Source organism: Canis lupus, chromosome 9 (genome assembly GCF_011100685.1).
Source record: "Canis lupus familiaris isolate Mischka breed German Shepherd chromosome 9, alternate assembly UU_Cfam_GSD_1.0, whole genome shotgun sequence".
In the NCBI taxonomy this organism is placed as follows: Eukaryota; Metazoa; Chordata; class Mammalia; order Carnivora; family Canidae; genus Canis; species Canis lupus.
In genome coordinates, this window is record NC_049230.1 from 3,101,942 (window position 1) to 3,116,000 (window position 14,059).

The following is a 14,059-nucleotide window of genomic DNA, read 5'->3' on the forward strand; positions in this document are numbered from 1 at the left end:
GCCATTCCTCCCCAGCAGGCCGTGGCATGCAGCATGTGCATGCAGATGCTTAGGATAAGCCTGGCAGATAAGACGGTCAAGAAACACTCCCCTACTTTTTTTTCAATAATATCTTTTTGGAGAACTCGTCCACACCCCACATAAGCCGCCCACTTTGGGTGCACAGCGCAAGGGTTTTCAGCATGGGCACAGCTGCACAACCACCACTACCCTCACTTTAGAGCATTTTCATCACCCCAGGGAGAGACCCTGTGCCCATCAGCAGTCACCCTCCCCAGACCCACTTCCCCAGACCTGTCTGCCTCGGGCAACCGCTAACCTTTCAGTCTCTGGATTTGCCTGTTCTGGACATTTCACGCCAATGGACTCATAGGCCACGTGGCCTTTGTGTCTGGTCTCTTGCACATAGGACCTTGCCACCCCAAGGTCCATCGAAGATGCAGCAGGTGTCAGAAGCTCCTTCCTTTCATGTCTGAGTAACCTTCCAGGCATGGACGGGCCACATTTTATCCGTTCCTCAGTTGATCATGTTGGGTTGCTTCCAGTGTTTGGTACCATGCATGGTGCCGCTGTGGACACGCGTGTGCTTATTTGAACGTATGTTTTCTTTTCTCTTGGGTCATATGGTAACTATATGTTTAAAGGAAACGTCGGGGCACCTGGGTGGCTCAGTGGGTGAAGTGTCTGCCTTTGGCTCACTCAGGTCATGATCTCAGGGTCCTGGGATGGAGCCCTGTGTCGGGGGCAGGGGAGTGGTCTCTGCTCTGTGGGGAGCCTGCCTCTCTCTCTGCCTCTGTGCTCTTTCTTTCTTGCTGTCTCTCAAATAAATAAATAATCTTTTTTAAACATTAAGAAATAAAGGAAACATCAGCGCTCCTTGTTCTAGGGCCAAGTACCCCAAGGGCTACCCCTTTCCCGGCCACCCCTCACCCTCCCCATCTGTCTTGGCATTTTCTGAATGCACTTTTCACCCCTCACCCAGACTGAGGATGTGTCCTCGGTTACGCAGTATCAATAGATGTGCGGGGCAGGGTCACGGTCTCCTGACAAGAGCAGAAGCCATTCGGTGATGGCTGCTGGGCACCTGCTCGTCCATCCACACCTGCAGACAGCGGGGCACACCCTGCCCGCTGAGATGGCTGGCCTCCGTGGAGAGGGCCTCTGGCTGCCTATTGCTCCATCCCAGCCTCCACTTCAGTGAGCACATGCCCTGCAGTCGACACAGAGCAGGGGCTGGGGGGCCACAGAGTCACCGGGAGACAGACGGGGTCCCGCAGCTTGTGGAGGAGTCTGGGGGAGGGGGCAGTTAGTCCACAAGTAAACCAGCCCAAGGGCACTCGTGCTTTACAGAGCAGCTGTGGAGGCCTGGGCCACACTCCGACCTGGTGGACAGGGGCGTCCCTGAGCCCTCGCCGCCCATGAAGTCAGGGGACAGAGCGTGCTGGGCACTGGGGCCGGGGTGGAGGGCCCAGGGCAGGAAGGGGCTGCGCTGGCGACAGGGGCCTGGCAAGGTGGGAGGGAGCCCTGGGAGGAACCTGTAGAGATGGGGAGAGGGCCTGAGACCAAGTAGGGGAGGGGGACAGAGGGAGACAGAAGGAGAGGAAGAGGAACGTGGAGACAGAGGGACACAGAGGGAGAGGGAGAGGGACACAGAGGGAGAGACAGAGGGAGAGGGAGACAAAGGGAGAGGGAGAGATAGAGAAAGAGGGAGAGGGAGATAGAGGTGCAGAGACAGACGTGTAAGGCAGGGGGTGAAGCCGGGGTGTAGGCAGGGTGGTTGGTGCTCACCCTCAGGCTCTGGGTCGAGGAACCAGCCATGTGCACTAGCAAGAGCCCAGGGGAGAGAAGACGTGTGACACGGGTGGGTGGCCGGGGTGCGGAGAGCAGGGGGCTGGGGCCGTGTGTTGGGGGAAGCCCTGACACCTGCCTGTGCAGGGCTGGGGAGTGCGGGGACCTGGGGGCCAGGGGGAGGGACCTGGAGGAGAATCAGGTGTGGCTCCTGGGCTCTGAGCTGAGCAACAGAGTGGATGGCAGAGCCGTTTGTCAGGACGGGGACATTTGGGGACCAGCCTGCGTGAGAGTGGAGAGACCCCAAAGCCACACTAATCCCGTGGGTGTTCCCAGGCATCAGCGGGCAGCTCCCTGAGCCCCAGGAGGGGAGAGTCCTGCCCTGCCCCCACCAGGCACAAGAGCCTAACCACCCCCACCCCCACACACCCACCTCCCGCCTCGGGGACTTGACTCAGTCCCCCGAAGGTGAGAGAAGCATGGCGAGGTACGCTAACTGCATGGCAGCCTGGGCTGCGTTCACTCGCTTAACCTCCACAGCCGGCCCAGGAGCACAAGCCATCTCGCATCTTGCAGATGAGGAAACTGAGGCCTGAATGCCGTCGGGTTTCTAGTACCTCCAGGCCAAAGGCAGGGGCGCAGCATGAGAAGGGTTTGTGGGCGGGTAACTGCGCCAGACAGAGGGACGCTGACAGCCGGGACGGGCCGCCAGGGTACCTTCGCTGAGCTCGCTGTGCGTGCAGGGTCAGTGCTTGCCCCGGCCCAGAGGTCCCGCTGACAGCTCACAGTCTCTTCCTGCAGCTGTGGGGGAGCGGGCATTAATCTGGGGCACACCTGCGCTGAGCCACCAGCCACCAGCCCTGGAGGGACGTGCCCACAGGACAGCGGTACGGCCGGTGGGGAGGACAGAAGTGTGGTGGCCGTGAGGCCCTGGTCCCTGCGGGTGGCTTTCCCAGCCGGCTGTAGCAGGGGCAACCCAAACCACAGAGGTGGAGGCTCAGAGAACATTTTGGACTGGAGGCAGCTAGGGAGCCCCGTGCTCCCAGCCCCAGTGGGCCGGGGGGCCTCAGGGTAGGGCAGGGGTCATCGGTCACCTACCTGTTCTCCCAGGGTAGGGGGGTGGTCAATCCTGCCCACTCCCTGGAAGCAGAGCCCCTCAGAACATGGGAGCGCTTCCCATCTCCAGCTGGGTCAGGACTTCCTCTGCTGCCCCTGCTCTTAGGGCCCCTGGTTCAGGGCTGCAGGGCTGCAGAAGGGGACACGGGGGCAAGCGGAAGAAGGGAATCCAGCTCATCAGAAGGACAGAGGGCAAGGCAGAGCTGGGGATGGGGTGTGAACCCTGATTTCCTGCAGCCGGGCCACCCCCATGGCCCAGGGAGGGACTCTGCACAGAGACAAGCCAGCCGCCCAGGCCCCAGCTGAGCTGAACCCCCAACTGAGTGCATGTCCCCAACACAGGGCACAGGTGGCCGAGGCTCTGAGGAGAGGCTGGAGGAGGCGGGCTCCTGCTCAGGGGAGGGCCGCAGCAGGGGGCGGTCAGGGGTGAGCCCAGACCTGCAGGCCAGCGCCCACGGAGGGCTCAGCAGAGGCCCACCGGGCTGGGGGAAGATGCTGGTGGCTCTGTCCATTGAGCGAGGACGTTGCCGGGCGTGCACAGTTGATCGCAGGGCTCAGCTCGGCTCTGTGGGACGTCCCCAGGGACAGGACAAGGAGGCCCAGGTGAAGCCTTCCAGCAGACGGGACACGAGGGCCCCACCAGAGGCCACCGGAGGCCAGCCGGCGTTTAACAGCCCACAGCGGTCAGCTTCACTTCCCGAGGGGGTGCTGACACTGGGCTGTTTCTCTTCCCGGGAGCGCTGCCCGCCACACCCCACCCGCTGGGGGGATCCCTAGGCTTCCTTGTCTGGCCTCAGTGCCCTGACTGCCCTCCTGGAGGCTGGTGGGAGGCTGGTGAGGGGCAGGCCTGCCCAGGGGGTGGCTGGGGTGGACTCTGTGCCCTGGTGGGGCTGCGTATGGGGAGCCCTTGAGCCTCCAGGCCCCGGGGTCCCAGGGACCCGGGGTGGGATCACCTCCTTCTCCTGCACCTGACAGCTACACTTCCTAGGAGGCCCTGCCCCCTTCTGTGACCTGGGTCCTTACTGTTTTTAATGAGGAAACCGGAGTCCAGAGAGGCTTGGTGATGTGTCCCCAGGGCCCAGCAAAGCAGCCTCGGGTGGAGAGGTGCGGGGAGAGGGGAGAAATTAGGAGAAGCCTTGGGTTGGGAGAGCCATGGCCCCGGCACCCCAGGGATGAAGGCAGGAGGAAGCCCACCCGTGGAGAGGGATGGGGGAGCAGGATGGGCTGGGACCTCAAGGACCCCACCCGGCTTAAAGCTCTTCTGTCGCTGTCTTGAATGTGGCTGTAGTCTTCGAACACAGGGCCACTTTGTCATCCTGCACTTGGCCCCACAAATTAAGTCAGTACTGGGTTTCCGCATCCAGAAAAAAATGAGCCCAAATACCAGCCCCGACATTGTGTTGCATGACCTTGACAAATTACTTAACCTTCATGCCACGTTTCCTTGCTCAAAAAATAAGCTAAAGGTGGCACAGCAAGACCCGGTGCGAGGAGTGCTGGTGATCACTGGGTGGGCGCAGGCCTTCGTCCCCTCGCCTCTGCTTCCGGCTTGGAGGTTTGCCTCCTGCTGCAGGAGTCAAAGTAGCAGGGCTGCCCCAGCACCGTCCTGAGCACACCCCACCCGCGGGGCTCTCCACCTGCATGTCTGGGTGCCCAGGGGGTCGGGGTGCCATGTCCCAGCACAGAGCACCTTCAAAAGACTCTCGGTGGGAAATGGCAACGCTCATCACAGCCCGGGAGGCAGAGGAAGCAGGGGCCAGGATGCAGAGCTGGGGCCACATTAACAATCCAGGAGACAGGCATGGACAGGGCTGGGTGTGGAGAAGGGAGCGGGGCAGCTGGTGTAAGCTCCAGAGGAGGGGCCGGGGAGGAACGGGGAGACTGGGTCTCGGGGGAGCAGAGAGATCGGCCCTGGAGTTTGGGGGCATGTGTGGGGCCCCAAGTGGACAAGTCATCGCATATGGAGATGTGGCTCCGAGCCCGGGGGTTGGGAGGTCTGCAGACTCCCATGTGGGAGTGCTCGGCCTCCCACCAGCTCTCAGAAGCGTGCAGGGGTGGCCCAGGCAGTGCAGATAGGAAAGGGGAGAGCTTTGAAGGCTCCCCCGAAGAACCTCCCGTGTTTGGGGGAACAGAAGCAGGTGAAGAGATGGAGGAGAATACAAGGTGCCAGGAGGGAACCCCGCCAGGGGCCAGGGACACACGGAGGCTCCAAGAGCCTGTGCTCAGGAAACCGCAGTGTCCCCACGAGAGTGGGGACGTGGGAGGGGCAGGGACAGCTTTCCGTTCCCAGAGGGATCAGAGGGACGCGGACGGACAGGAGGGCCATGGTCAGGGGTCGCCTTGCCGGTGCTTCGTGGTCTTATTGTTAAATGCCAGTGACAGTAAAGAGTGTGGCCAACCAGGGGGATGGGCCCTGAGCACCCCCAGAAGGAGGGAGGAGAGGCAGGGAGCTGAGGGCTCCTGTTTTCTCCATGAAGGGGAGGTGAGGGCACCTGGTGAGTCAGGGGTCAGGTGTTGGAGCAGAGCAGAGACGGTGTCACACGGTCCCCGTGGATGCCGGGGGAGGGGCCCAGCTGGACGGTGGACAGTGGCCACGGCGGGCGTAGGGCCTCCGTCCTGAGGTGCGGGGGGGTCTCCCCTGCTCTCCCCGCTCTGGAGACAGGTAGGGGGTGGGCAATTAGTTACAAAATGCCTAGTGCATGTGGAGGAGACAGGGTTGGTCAAGGACGGTGTGTTTGGAGGACTGGGTCACATCTGTGGGAGCGTCCAGGCCCATTGTAACAAATCACTACAAACTGGGGGCTTTAGAACAATCGAAGTTTATTCTCTCGTGGTTCCGGAGGCCAGAGATCTGAAATCAGGGTGTCAGCAGGGCCCAGCGATCTCCAGAGGTCAGGGAAGAGCCCGTCCTGGCCTCTTGCAGCCTTGGGTGGCTTCCGGCGAACCACGGCGTGCCTGGACTGCCTCTGCCTTCACATGGCTGTCACCCCCGAGGGAGCCCGTGTGTCTGCACCTCTGTGCAAACCTGCCCTGATGAGGACCCCAGTCAGTGGATTGAGGGCCACCCTCATCCACCAGGACCACATCTTAGCCTGACCGGTCCCGTCTGCAGAGACCCCCGTTTCCAGCTACGGTGACATGCTGACATTCCAGGCGGACACGGGTTTGGGGTGGATGTTATTCGCCCTGGAACAACATCTAAGGCTGACGAGGAAGGGTGTGGCGGTGGACAGGGGGCACAGGAGGAAGCTGACACCGTGAGGTGGGAGGTTGGCATCCTCCAGGAGGGGAACGGTGGGGGGCAGATGCTGGCAGAGAGCAGGAGGCAGCACAGTGCAGACAGGCTCACAGGCCGAGGGCGAGGAGGCAGAGGGATGAGAACAGGAGGGCAGGCCGCCGCCGGAGTGTGGCCCGGTGCCCAGGAGGGGAGACGTGGGATGGGTGCCGCCCCACAGTGGGTCCCAGGGAGCAGCTGTCTCCCGTCCTGTGAAGCTGGAGGAGGCCCAGCCTACGAGCTGTGGCACAGAGCTCGGGGTACGAGCAGCCACACCTGTTGACACCGCAGGCCGGGCCGGGCGCCGTGAGAAGCCAGCCCCGAGCTGGGTGAGGACCAGAGGTCTGTCTTGGAGGAAGGCATTGAACTGGACCTCCCTCTGCGGTCCAGAGGTCAGAGCTCGGACCGTAGGGACATCAGTGGCACGCGGATCCCCGTCGTTCCCAGGGAGAGCTTTGTAACAAGGGGGGTCTCTGGGCCTGGGATGGGGTGGGGAGAGGTGCAGGGGGCTAGGAAGCACCGGGGTCAGTGCAGAGGCGACGTGGGGTCGGCCAGAGCTGGGCTGGAGGACCCGGGAAACCCCGCTGACCTGAGCGTCCACATGCCACCCTGGTGCAGTATGGGGTGTGAGGCTGGAGGAGAGAGGAGCGGCAAGGCCTGAGACAGAGGGCGCCGTGACGTGTGCAGGGGAAGCCTGCAGCTGGGGCGATGGCGGACGGGACCCTGGAAAGCCCATCAGAACTGAAGCTGGGGCCGCGTGTTTTCTCCTACACGTGGACGTTTCGGCTTCTCCTCCTGGCCTGCCCTCGGCTCCCGGGTCTCCGCGCCCAGACCCTCTCTGGGCGTCCCCGTGGCTCAGTGGCTCGCTCTCCCCGGGGGAATGGTGGCAGCCAGGTTCCAAACGGCCAGGCAGGGGGCCCCTGGCAGCTTCCTGCAAAAGTGACCAGAAAACAGGTGGTCCCAGGGTTGCAGAACCGGACACACCTTGGGGATCGTTCATCCCAACCCCCTCAGCGTGAAGATGAGCCAGAAAGGCCCGTGGCGTGAAGCGACTTGCCAGCCTGGACCCAGAGCTGGGACTGGGGCCTAGATCCCGGCGACACACGGCTCAGACACCGTCAGAGCTGCACCTCAGCCCCACCACTGACCACTGGGACTTAGACCAGAGGCCCAGGGCCTGTCCCCCACAGACGCCAGCCGGAAGTCTCAGAGACCATGGGTTCCTCTGACCGACCAGCTATAAATTCAGGGGTCCCCACGGCCCCGCAGTTCTAGATTCGCCAGGGTGTCTCATAGACTCAGGAAAGCCATATACTTACAATCAGTTTTATTGTAAAGCACATACATAGGACGGGATCCCGGAGGGAGCTGGGAGCTTCCATGTCCACCACCCATGGAACCGGGCATGTCACTGTCCCAGAGCAGAGCATCCGTGGGCTCACCACCCGGGATGCTGCCCCAGCCTCAGTACCCAGACTTCGTTTGAGGGTTTGATTACGTAGACCTAGTGGATGAAATCACTGGCCCCTTGATTGAACTCAGTCTCCATCCCCATCCCCGAGGCTGGTGACCTGCCCCCATCCTGAAGCCACCTCTGGGGACCACCCTTAGCAGGGCAGAGACCCTCCTGTCACAGGAAATCCCGGGGCTGTGAGGCTCTTTGCCAGGACCCCAGCCCAGCAGCACCCCATTTGGGTCAGGCTGGCAGTCCCAGTTACATGAACATAGCCAGACGGTCCCACTCCTGATGATGGCAAAGGATCCCCTCGAGAAAGGCACCCGGAAGGTTCCACTCACTGAACGATCCCACCAAAACAGCACCTGGATGAGACCACGTAGCAGGCCGATGGGAACCAGGGATGGCTGGACAAGGTGCTGGCCAGACCCAGATGGGGAGGACGCTTCCTTCCAGGGAAGAGGGGCAGCCAGCTGTCCAGGTTCCCGCACCAGCACGGGGGACACAGGGACCTCCCCAGCTGTCCTCAGGGTTGCTCCTGCTGCCGGATAATGGGCCGTGCCAAACATCGAGATGCAAGTTATCACTTGCCGGAAGGAGCGCGGGGCATCCCACAGAAGCTTGGACCCCACCCCACCTGCTCGCCCCCCGGGGAAGCAGCCCCGTCGGAAAAGCCACTCTGGTGTGAGTCTGTCGCTACACCAGCTATTTGGGGCAGTGTCTGCCCGACGGGCACACCTCAGTTCCCGCTGTCTGAGCAAGCTAGACGCGGGCCATATGCCTTGAGGACTTGGACCGCGTGGGGCCCTGCTGCCCGCCAGCTCCAGGCCACCTGTCCCAAGCCACCCGCAGCCTCTGGTGCACATGACCTGCCTGGGCTTGGCCGGCTTTCCCCGGCCCCGGGGGCTCTCGGGAAGCAGTTTATAAGCTTACCTGCGAAATCCCAGCCCCGTAAATCTCCGGAATGGGAGTGGATTCACCTAATGGAATTAAAAAGTATAAAATAGCAGTGATCTTGGAAGGGATTCGGGAACTAAGCCCCTTCTGGAAATTGGAGAGTCGCTAACATCAGCCAGGGAGATGCTGGAAATTACAGACCCGCGTGCCCAGAGGTAATGAGGTCAAACCACTCCACGTACCTGAAGGGAAGTCGGGCCCTCCATCTCAGCGGAGCCGTCTAAAAAGTTAATCAAGGGGCCGGCATCCCAGCAATCCAGTGGACATAGTCTACCTGGGTCTTCAAAAAGCTCTGACGAGTCCTGCCTGAGAGCCCATCAGGCCAGGGCAACAGGGGGAGGACAGTCGCCCTGGAAGTGAGCCCCTCGTTAGCGAGAGGGGTCCTGGGGCCAGCTGCTCGTGGAATGGCCTGGAGACACTTCATCGTGGACCCCCAGCCCCTGCCCAACCCGGGCCAGCTATGGGGAGGAAACCACCATCAAATTCGAGAACTAGGGCAGCCCCAGTGACACAGTGGTTTAGTGCCCCTTCAGCCCAGGGCGTGATCCTGGAGACCTGGGATCGAGTCCCATGTTGGGCTTCCTGCATGGAGCCTGCTTCTCCCTCTGCCTGTGTCTCTGCCTCTCTCACTCTCTCTGTGTGTCTCTCATGAATAAATAAATAAATAAAATATTTTAAAAATAAATATATAAATAAATAAATAAATTCAGAAACTCAAGTGCAACCTCACAAAATCCAGTTTCCTTGGGAGCATTTCCACAGGCAAAGGGGCAGTGAGGGGTTTTGTTCTTTAGAACTATTTGCCTTCTGCCTTTGAGCCTTTGAAAATTGCCAGGTTGGGATGGCGTCTACCCCCCAAGACCCTCCAAAATGCCCCCCTGGCGCTGGACGGGCACCGTCCCTGCTACAGCAGATGGTCCAGAGTCAGCCCTGGACAGGTGTGGCGTGGGCTGCTCTCTGGGAGGGATCAGTGCTGCTTCTGTGCTTCTGTGTGTCGCCACAAACCTGCCGTCTTCCTGGCTGAGGGTCCCCTGGGGCAGCAGTGACTGCCTGATGGCTGATCCTCTCTCTGCCTTTCCCCTGACCCCCTCCTGGGCAGATTCCTGCAAAGGGGCCATGGCCAGGAAGAAACCGCAAGGAGATAGCGGCTCCCGCCATCCTTAGAGATGCCCATAACCCGTGCCCACATGTACTGAGGGTCCAGGAGGAAAGAAGATCCAGGTAGGGTGACCTCGGGCAGGCACATGGGAAAGATGTCCTGCTGGGCTTAAGCTGCGGACCAGAGCACGTGTGCAAGTGTCCTGCGGCGGCAGTAACAAATGACTAACCTGGGCAGGAGGGGGGCCTCAAGCAACAGAAAAGTCTTCTCACATCGTCTGGAGGCCTGAAGTCTATCTTACGGTGCCAACAGGGCTGCACTCCCTCCAAAGACTACAGGGAGGATCCTTCCAGCCTGTCCCAGCTGCTGCTGGTGGCCCCACCTGTTGGTGTCCCAAATCTTCCTCCCTTCCAAGGACACACCTGTCGCCGCATCTCAGGCCCACCCTAAATTAGGATGATCTCATCTCCAGATCTGTAACTTAATCCACCCGCAAGGACCCATTGTCCAAATATGAAGTTGCCCTCCCAGGTTCTGGACTTGGACGTATCTTCATGGAGGACACAGTTCACCCGTCTAGAAGGCGCGTGTGTGCATTTGGGCGACAAGTACTCACCAGGCTCTACTGGCGCCAGGCACTGTTCTGGGCACTGGGGACTCAGGCCGCTGTTGGCAGTGACCTAGATCTGGAGCTGTGGTTCCAGGCGGGCAGCAGGGGCAGGTGTGGGGGCTCTTAGCATCTTGGTCTGCCATCCAGGTGACTATTACCTGGTCGGCCTAGAAAGGAGGAAAGGACGGTTCGCAGAGTCAGAGCAGCCTTCGGCCTCCAGCCTCTTCTCCTGGCCGCTGCTCGCCCAGCTGCCCACAGGGCAGGGCAGGGTTCTCCAGCTGAGCCTCCGCGACACGTGAACACCTGACCCGGGGAAAGAAGGCGCAGTGTCAGCAGAAAGTCTGTGTGCCTTTCCCGTGTTCCAAACAAATCACATAAATTCAGGATGCTACAGAATTTACAAAGTGCCTGTAAAGTACCAGCCTTCGCTTGGATCGCTCCTTAAAAGTACTGGCCACCTTCCAAGGTGCGGTGCTGGGGGAAAGGAACAGAGAAGAAATGATGGAAATGGTCACCTCTGCTGCGGTTCTCCCTCAGGCCTGAACGTGGCTGGAGACATAAGCCTTGCACAGCCCGGGACGGGCCCAGCGCCCATTTGGGTCAGAGACGGGGCCATCTCACTGGGCTTCTCAGAGCCTGGGGATTCAGGAATGCCTCACGGGCCCTGGGGGTGTTCCCCTGCCTGAGCTGAAGGCCTCAAGCCTGCTCAGCCAAGCGGCGGCAGCCGTCCGGAACAACCGAAGGCAAATTCTTGGCGGGTGGGGGCTGCGGCTGATGCTTACCTGTACCAGCCTTACCTGTCGAACTCATCCGCCCAGCTCGTGCGCTCCGTTAGCAGCCAGACCACCTGAAACAAAGGGAGGAGCACACCGCCAGCACAGGTGCTTCGTGGCCGGGGGTCTAGAAGGCACATCTCCCTGTCGGGGCTACCTCCCCATGCTCGTGGCCGAAGGCAGATGGGTTGGTTTCCCGTCGAGCGCGAAGGAGAAGAGTGATTCTACTAAAGCAGTTGTGGCTTGGCGTCTGTCATCCCTCAGGCAGGGACACCGTCCAGCGCTGTGCAGGAAGGGTGAGCCTGGGCAGGCATCCAGAGCTCTGATGCCACCAGGGTCCAGGGGGTGGGGGTGGGGTCCTCTCCATACCCCTCCCAGTGAGCCCACAGACAGCGCCCACAGCTCTTTCCGCTCCGCCTGCGGTCCACGTCTCAAGAATGAAGCCGTGATTAAGGGGTCCTACCCTCTGAGCAGACAGCAGTGCTGACCTAATTTAGGACCCTAATCAATTTGCCCCCGCGTGATTAATTGAGATCTTCCCATTGATTTTCCTTCAGAGCACAGCCGAGGTGGAATTCAGAGAGAGACGGACGAGGGCTTGTGCGCCCCTGCGGCAGGCGACCGAGACCTCAGAGGGGGCGCGGGTCCCCCCCTCGTCTGTGCGTGGGGCCGGCCACAGGTGCCCTTTGTGTCTGAGGTCCCACCCGCAGCTCCCTGTGGGAGCTCAGCAGACTCTGAACCTGGAAGCCCACCCCACCCCCCCCACCATGGGGGCACTGAGACTCAGATTTACCGCATTCCAGGCCTGGCCTGGCTGTGGCTTCACCACGTAATTTGCAATTCTTAAAAAGCCATGACCCAGGAGGAGCCCTTCCAAAGTGGTTATTTCAGTTAAGAATGCAGCCCCGGGCAGACAAAAGAATTTCAGAGTAACCTGAAGTTTGAGTACTGGGAAGGCCCCGGAATCCCCAGGGATGCTCTGTAAACACGGCAGGTGTTCTTAGCCTTCATCTCCCCCCCTCCTCCCCACCCCTTTCCAGACTCCATCAGAAATCAAGACCCTGCCTCCCAGAAACTAGGAGGGGAAGCCACTCTGGGGACCTCTGCCCAAGGGGAGCGGGGAAGCCTGGCAGGGAGGGGGCTGCAGGCTTTGAGCCCAGCGTGATCCCTTGATGGACGCTACTGTGGGGAGCAGAGAAAACAGAGCAGTTTGAAACCGAATTCCGCCCTCCACCTGCTTGGTGTCTGAGCTGGACTCAAAGCGTGGTCCCATCTCCAGCCGCGTGTCCACACCACCTGCAGCCACAGACGGGCCTCACCGGGGACCTCGTGAGAAAAGTAGCCGCTCAGCTCCCCGACCCCCACCCCACCTGCCGATTCGAGTCTCCGTGTCAGGGAATTCCTGGGAGACCCATGTGCACACCACAGCGTGAGGAGCACGGTCCCGGAGGGCTCTGCGGGGTCTGCTAGGCATCCCCACCCTCACTTTGCTCTCTCAGCTCTTTATGACACCACTGTGCTGGGGCAGGGACTTGGGAGGGAGGAATTCCGTGCGTATTATTTCATGGGCGCTCATGCTTCCTCCTTTGTTTACTCAAACATATTTATGACGTGCCGGCTTTGAACCAGGCCCTGTCTTGGACTCTAGAGACACATTAAGTGCCCACAGTAGTGGACAAAACAGCTAAAAGTCTCTCCTGGAGCTTCTGTTGCTCCAGGGGAGAGGGGGATGGACGACCTGCAGAATATACAAATAATCAAGCTGCGTTGTGTCTTCGGGAGGGAAGAGCCTCAGTGGGGATGGAAGGTAGGCCTGTGTGTGGCGGGGGGGGGGGGTTGGTGGTGAATTGTGATTTTAATCCAGGTGAGAAAATGTATTTGAGCAAAGACCTTGGGGAAGTGGGGTTTGGCTGGGGCAGGGGCAAAGCTGGAGCAGGCGCCAAGGGCCTGGGGTAGAGTGTGCCCGGAGAGCTCCATCCCCCACCAGCAGGAAGACCTGTGCTGCCTGTGGAAGGAGCAGGAGGGTGGTGAGGTCTGGGGGTGGACAGACCAGAGCAGGCGGGGCTAGGGAGGGACTTTGAGGTTGATTCTGGGCGTGAATCTGTGATGCGGACCGAAAATCTCTCTCACATCTGGTTTTCTCTGCTCAGTGGTCACCCTGCTGGCCGTGTCTCCTCCCTGCTTCCCCTCCCCTCCAGCATAGGCCCGAGGGCACCAAGCCTCTCTGGGCGAGGACTGGCCCTTGGGGCAACAGCTTTGCCCTTAGCAGGCCCTGGTCCCTTCGCAGTCAGGGCCTCGGGCCTGGCCACCGCTCTCTGGAGCAGCCCCTGGGCACCTCTGACTCTGTTTAGCACCCACCATGGGGCCACAGGCTTCCTGCCCCGGGGCCCCAGCTGCCAGTGGAAGAGCAGGGCCCTGGGTGGGGGTTCCACAAGGGCGCAGGGCATGTGGGAGCTGAGGCCTCAACCTGCACTAGATCTGTTGTGGGGGGTGCGGGACACCAGGTGCTTTGCCTCCTCTGCCCCCCACCCCCCACCCCGCACTAAGAATCTGAGCTTCAGCAGAGGAGCGGGACCCCCAGGACTGACCCTGGGCATTCAGGCTGGACTGAGGGGCTTGACACCCTGACTCTCACCCCTGCACATCGTGCCTGGCGTGGCAGGTGGATTGGGCCAGGCCTGGATGGGGCTGGGGGCGGTGGGTGCTCTGCAAACATCAATGATACCCAGCAGGGAGAGGTTCGGGGGGTGCTGTGCCGTGCAGAGGGCTCCACCCACCTCATGTCTCCCTGCGGGTGACTGCAGACATCCATCACCCACCTCATACTCCGATGCCTCATCTGCAAAACGGGGATGATGCTCAGACCCACACCCCTCAGGGGCTCCTGGAAGGTGACGTGAGGGCCGACTGGGCAAAGCGCGTGACCGGCCCTGAGTGCAGGGGGCTTGCTGTGGGCGCCGACGTGCAGGTGGGCCAACCAGGTGCG

General features: G+C 61.0%; 2 protein-coding genes across 13 annotated transcripts in view; one reads left to right on the forward strand and one right to left on the reverse strand.

Annotated features, from left to right (window-relative positions):
- RBFOX3 (RNA binding fox-1 homolog 3) overlaps positions 1 to 14,059 on the forward strand; it is a 445,638-nt gene that overhangs the window by 294,832 nt on the left and 136,747 nt on the right. The gene's annotated exons all lie outside the window — the stretch shown is intronic.
- On the reverse strand, positions 5,747 to 12,517 carry LOC111097275. Of its 2 annotated transcripts, none has more exons than XM_038546413.1 (3): positions 8,774 to 12,517; positions 8,568 to 8,614; positions 5,747 to 8,172 (listed from the first exon to the last, which is right to left on the reverse strand). In XM_038546413.1, the coding sequence occupies exon 3, from the start codon at positions 7,176 to 7,178 to the stop codon at positions 6,033 to 6,035; it is 1,146 nt and encodes a 381-aa protein (XP_038402341.1). In that variant the 5' UTR covers positions 7,179 to 8,172; positions 8,568 to 8,614; positions 8,774 to 12,517; the 3' UTR covers positions 5,747 to 6,032. The 2 variants fall into 2 exon arrangements, with proteins under 2 accessions (XP_038402341.1, XP_038402340.1); XM_038546412.1 differs by having other exon boundaries at positions 5,747 to 8,175.

Coding starts and splice junctions, on each gene's coding strand:
- LOC111097275 (XM_038546413.1), bottom strand. CDS start 7,178: ATGAACGATCCCCAAGGTGTGTCCGGTTCTGCAACCCTGGGACCACCT.